General features: G+C 36.9%; 1 protein-coding gene across 1 annotated transcript in view; it reads right to left on the reverse strand.

Annotated features, from left to right (window-relative positions):
- The window catches only part of LOC105315015 (ankyrin repeat and SOCS box protein 3-like), a gene marked incomplete at its 3' end in the record, with an annotated part of 7,730 nt that extends 1,826 nt beyond the window's left edge, over nt 1-5,904 (reverse strand). Inside the window, exons 1-4 of the mRNA XM_020004727.1 lie at nt 5,890-5,904; nt 5,705-5,812; nt 4,784-4,885; nt 4,151-4,258 (exon numbers count right to left, since the gene is read on the reverse strand). Coding sequence (XP_019860286.1) covers nt 4,151-4,258; nt 4,784-4,885; nt 5,705-5,812; nt 5,890-5,904 — 333 coding nt within the window. The remainder of the gene's footprint in view (nt 1-4,150; nt 4,259-4,783; nt 4,886-5,704; nt 5,813-5,889) is intronic.
- Between the last annotated feature and the right edge of the window lie 242 nt (nt 5,905-6,146).

A 6,146-nucleotide genomic window follows, 5' to 3' on the forward strand; every position in this document is an offset into this window, starting at 1 on the left:
CGTTCTCTGCACCTTTAGCATTGGATAAAGATGTAGATAACTGATCTTCTACATTTATAATCAAGAACTGTTTGTGTTTCAGGCGCTTGTTTCTACTGTAAGGATTTAAAATGGTTGACACAAAATTATATTAAATGCAAAATAGAGCAAATACAATCACAGTTACAAGGTAGCTTAATTATTAGTATTATATATGCCTGTTATTCTGCAGAAGTTTCATTGCTGTAGGAGAAAGCAGAGCGTTTTTCTAAGAAATAAAAGGTCCCAGCTAGTAGCCTAGCTATATGTTTGTGTGTGTTTAACATTGTTGTATCCATGAGTATAGCTTATAATTCTTGATATATGTATATTGTAGTTATTGCAGTGGTTTTTAACTTTCTTTATACCTAAGTTTGGCAGATACATGTATTTTGAGCTTTCATGACGTGATAGAAAAGTCTTCGCTGATGCTGTATTATGCATAAAAGAGGTTGAGAGAGCCAGGGAGGAAGAGGTTGGTCAGTGACAATCTTGGATAGAACATAATCATGTACAGTCTGAAGAAAAATGGAGGTGAACTTGGAGCATGCAGAGTCTAGGTTTTGAGGGAGAGTAGAGGACCAGTCTATGACACTAAGGGATTTATTTAATAGCATTGAAGTATGCCTTGTAGTAAAACCAGACCTTTCTGCAAGATTGACAGTGGAGAGAAGGGGGTTTAGGGAGAAAGGAGAAGGAAGAGAGAATATAGTAGAATGATCAGAAGAGCCAAGAGAGGGAGAAACAATTGAGAAACCTTGAACATAGTGAGGGACAAAAACAAGATCTATAATTGAGGGGGACCCAGAAGGAGAAAAGTGAGTAGGCTGTGAGACAATTCGACTGAGGGAGAAAATAGATGTTAGGGAACTAACACTTGGTGAAAGAGTGGAGCCTGAGAGTTACCAACATTGACATTAAAGTCGCCTACTAAAATAGTCTTTGATGTGAAAACCAGGTCCAAGAAAAGAGAAAGTGTTAATCAGATCACTAATAGCAGTAGCTGAGGTGGGAGGTCTATAAAAAGAAGACACATGAAAGCATTGAGAGTGGGCACAAATAGTAACAGTTAACAGTTCTAGGGAGTGAGGGGGAAGCTGGAAGACTGAGGGCTGGAGGCAGGACTTAACATAAATAGCAAAACCACTGCCGTGACGAGAGCGGTCAAGGCGGAAGAGAGAATATCCGGGAATATATACAATGTAGTTCAGAGGACAAAACTTCAGGGCAGAGCCAAGTTTCAGAAGCACAGATAAGATCAGGAGAGCAGCAGAAATAAGTCGATGGAATTTCGCAACTATACTATGAGCATTGAGGGAGATAATGGTCAGCGAGGAAGGAGATAACGTCAAGGACCAACGGACCGGGATGGGACAACTAGCTGCCTGTGATGATTGGTTGGTTGTAGGAGAGGGGGAGGATGAGGGAGAAGATGAGGAGGAAGAAAGTGGGGAGGGAGAGAGTAGGGAGGAAGAGGATGAAGAATTTGAAGAGGAGGATAAGGGAGAGGGTGAGAGGGAAGTAAAGGGGGAGGAAGAGTGGGAGGGTGTATAAAGAGGGCTGACGCTGGGTGGTGGATCTGGAAGGAGTATTTTCCTGGGAGGCCAGTGGGGAGTCGGAAGGAGGGCTGATTTCCTGGGTGGGTGAAGGGGAGCAAGGATCAAAGAGAGAGAGAGAGGGAGGAGGAAGTGCTGCTGGTTGGGAAGGAGGGGGAGGAAGGGATGAGGGAAGTGAGGGGGAAGAAGGATTGAGGGGTTGGGAGAAGGGGGAGGATGCTGGGAGGCTGAAGTGATGCCAGTTGAGGAAGAGGTAGCCAGAGAGTTCAACTTAGTAGAAATATCTGTAAAAGACAGGCAAATGGAGGCAAGCTCATCTTTGACAAACACGAACTGCTGTGAAAAAAGTTCAACTGACTTGGTGAGAGAACAAACAATATTGTTAACTTGGGACAGGTTGGATTGAAGAGAGACAACTTTGTGGTGGAGGCCTCGAGCACAGGAAGGACAAACAAATGGGAATGTAGAAGCTACAGGCCAATGAACTTTGAGTTAAACCAGTTACCACACTCTTCACAGGCCAGCATGAGACCTGACTCAGAGTTGTTCTGGTAGACACATCAAATGGGGTCTTGAGACTTAGTAGGACTGCTTGGTGAATCGCTGAGGGACTTAAAGGAAGAGGCATCCAGAGATTGTGGCTTGGGAGACACGTGGTCAGGAGAAGAAGGTTGAGTATCATTTGATGAGGTCGTTTTGGATGACTGAGACTGCTTCAGAGGAACTTTATTAGATAAAGAACGCTTACCAGCAAGTGGAGTTAAGGAAGGAGGGGAAGAAGACACTTTAGATTTAGAAGAAGTGGAGCCTAGTTTACCATGCACCATCACCATTTTTTTTAATGATTGAACACAGGCACCATAATTAGTTCCTTGTTTCTATTTCTTGGAACTACAACAACTGGTGTCACTTGAAGAAAGAAGATGTGTAGCATGTGTTACCTTCAACCGCAAGATAATGCTTTTCTTTCCTTCATGGAGTTGATACATCTTGAATAGATCTTGATTAGTAGCAACTGGAACTTGACACTCTTTAGTACATGTATCATGATCAGATTGAATAAATTTCAAGCAATATTTTTTTAGATATACAGCTTAAACTTACAAAACAATTTCTCTTTCAACACTTCTATGTCATCAAATACCTTCCTCCCCCACTTATTTATTACACTCAGCTGAGCCTGTGTGTGAGGACTAATAATTTTCACTGAATAGGACATGTTATCTGTCTGAACTGACACAGCTGGTGTGATGGTACAGTCAACATATGATAATGAGCTTCTGAGCCAGAAAGGTTAGAAATGTTCACCTAATTCCATGCTAGATTAAGCACAAGTGTTGGTACCAATAGAAAGTACATGTAGCATGCTAGTGTCAACACTTGTAAGTTTAAAATGATACTTGCTGACTTAAAAGCCCAAAAATTCTATAATTTTCACTAAGACATAAACAACAAGCATGCACAAACTACAGACCTAGCCTACTCAGGTTGATTATGCATGCACCTATGGAATATGAAATTTTCAAGGTGCATTAATTTCCAATATTTTTGCCAGTACCATCCAACCACAAATAATTAATACTTTAACCTTTTATGAACAGAATGCCCACACATTCACACATTATAAATGAAACGTCCACACAATAACAATGGCACTGTACAAGTTCTTCAACAATGTGGACAAAAATGAGGAAGATAGTGAAAGAAGACAAACCAGAGGAGAAATCACAAGCAGCTGTTATAGCTAAAGACCCAGAGAAACAAAATAGAAAACAATGAAAGTCCACGTGCAATAATTCTTATATCACATGACCTCAGCGATGATGCCTTTTATGATTATCCACAAAATTTTGTCGACACAAATTTTACATGTACAAAATAAAGCAGCTAGAACAAAATCACTAAAATTTATTACTTTGAAAATTTCTATACTTACAGTATTTAGAATTAAAATAGAAAGACAGAAACAACAGTACAATGGGCAAAATATGTGTATCTAGAATGTACTTTGTATAGTAGAAAAATATACATGTAATTCATGGGTGTTTATTTGGGAGGGTGTTCATTCAAGCAAATACAGTACATGTAGACGTATCTACAATGTACATGTATGTAATAACAATAATATTTTTACAAAATGTTATGAATTGTCACGTACATGTACTTATACTCACATCATCTATATAGTTTGGATCAGCTCCTTTGGATAATAATAGTTCAACTACATTAATATGTCCTTCTCTTGCTGCTTCAATCAGTGCTGTAGTATGCTATAATAAAAAATTATAAATAATAATTTAGCGCCAACCACCTACAAAATCATTTAAGTGCCACTTCCTTAAAACTGTCAACCACAAAAATTAAAACCATGCACAAATTAACTAGGAGCAAATCCCAACCAATGAAAATAACCAACTACATGTACTGTATGGTAATTAAAATGTATTATAGTGAGTTATCATAATAAGGGACATTAACATGACATGAAGGACAGTAATTGAATTAACCATGGTAATAAATTCCTTATCATGCTTGCTGTAATTCTAATGTACAAGTAAATGATATTATGTACTAACATATTCCCATTCTTGGCCTATGTTTGGATCAGCTCCATTATCCAGCAGTACTTTTACAGTCTCATGGTCTCCTCTTCTTGCTGATACAATAAGAGGAATATCCAATTTCTGTAATAACAACAAAATAATACTATAATACTTCGAATAGCATGCTGCATCATAACTACACTACATGCCAATACAACTGTAGCTGGTAATTTTGGAAGGACATAAATTTAGCAAATTTAAAATTTTTATATCAGCTATTTGCCAAAATCAAAATGCACTATTTTGTATCAAAAATTCACATAATTTAAACTTTTCAATTACAAAAATTAGCAATTTATCACATATAGCTCCTACCAGCTACATGTACATGTATACAGTACAAGTTAAGCCCTTCATACACTAGACACTAGCAACAATTGTAATTACATGTACTTTGATCTTGTAATCTAAAAATAGAAATCTACAAGTTGATTACAAGATCAAAGTAGCCACAAATAGAGCCAAGTGTTGCTTATTGGATATTAGGCTTCAATTCTATTTCAAGCCCCATGTACAATGCTGTTATTAACTGACAGTGAATCTTACATCATGTTTGAATAAATGTATGTATGTATGTATTTTTGTACATACAGTAATCATACTTACATAATCCATTCTGTTTGGATCAGCTCCTTTGGTTAATAAAAGTTCCACTACATGATGATGTTTGCTGCTTACTGCTGCCATCAGTGGTGTAGTACCACATTCCTATTATAATTTAAATGATAAAAATGAATAATTTGCTATTAATAACAATGGGTATAGTTTAACATGTTAACAAAATGTTAATGGATATGAACTGAACATTATAAAACACAAACATAGCACACACAAGCCTACTTGTAAGTGGCTACAACTACAAGCACAAGTGTAAAAATGAAAATTTTAAATTAATCAAGTAAGGACTGCTAAACTGAGTCACAAAAGCTGTATTGTTCATTGGTGGGTGTCATTTGCAAAATAATACAATATTTGTCATTTAAATTTTATCCATCCTTTTATCCATACATGTATTAATGAACATGCAGTACACATTGTCAGTATACATGTAAATTATACTACTGTATAGCGAAAAATTTTCGTGGCCCAAAATTCTTGTGGATTTTGTGTTTTTTCAAAATCCTTGAATATAAAATCTGCAAAAATTGATTCAATATGGTTCAAGATGGCCAAAAAGTAGAAAACACAAAAAATAAAGCCACAAAATTGATTTTTGAACGGATCCGCAAAATTTTTGGGCTACAATAATTTTCTGCTATAAGGTATGAGATTTATGTACACAGTGTACAGTACCGCTCAGCTATAACTTTACTTTTACACTCACGATCTCCAGCACGAGGCGCAGGTGGCTCTAGTGAAGAATCACTATGCACGAACTGATAAGATACATGATGTACATGATAAATACACGATACAGGTGCTACGTGTGTACCTTGCACTAGTGTGCATTGAGTGTATAGAGAAGCTGCACTAGTGTCGTGTACACTATAAGTAAAGTTATAGCTGAGCGGTACTGTATATACTCACATAGTCTGGGTCCATTTCTATGTTTGGATCAGCTCCATTATCCAGCAGTACTTTTACAGTCTCATAGTCTCCTCCTCTTGCTGATACAATAAGAGCAGCATCTCCTTCCTGTAATAACAAAATAATACTATAATACATGTAATACATTGAATTAATTTTGGATTTTCTCTTTTCCCAATTCTTACACTGCACTGCAACATGAATGTTAAAACTATTATACACAATGTACATTGTACATGTTGTTAGATTATTATACTAAGACTAGCGAACAACGGAACAACTGATTAAACTCAACATAAAACCAATAAAAAGCATGATACACCGTACATAAAACCTCAGAGTCTAGAAAGTTCTTAGTTACACAATCTTACAATATGCATGCATCAGCAATAATTAATGTGGTTACAGTAATAACACCAAGTATAAACCATACACAAGTACA

Source organism: Amphimedon queenslandica, unplaced genomic scaffold, assembly GCF_000090795.2.
Source record: "Amphimedon queenslandica unplaced genomic scaffold, v1.1 AMPQUscaffold_11997, whole genome shotgun sequence".
NCBI classification, from domain to species: domain Eukaryota; kingdom Metazoa; phylum Porifera; class Demospongiae; order Haplosclerida; family Niphatidae; genus Amphimedon; species Amphimedon queenslandica.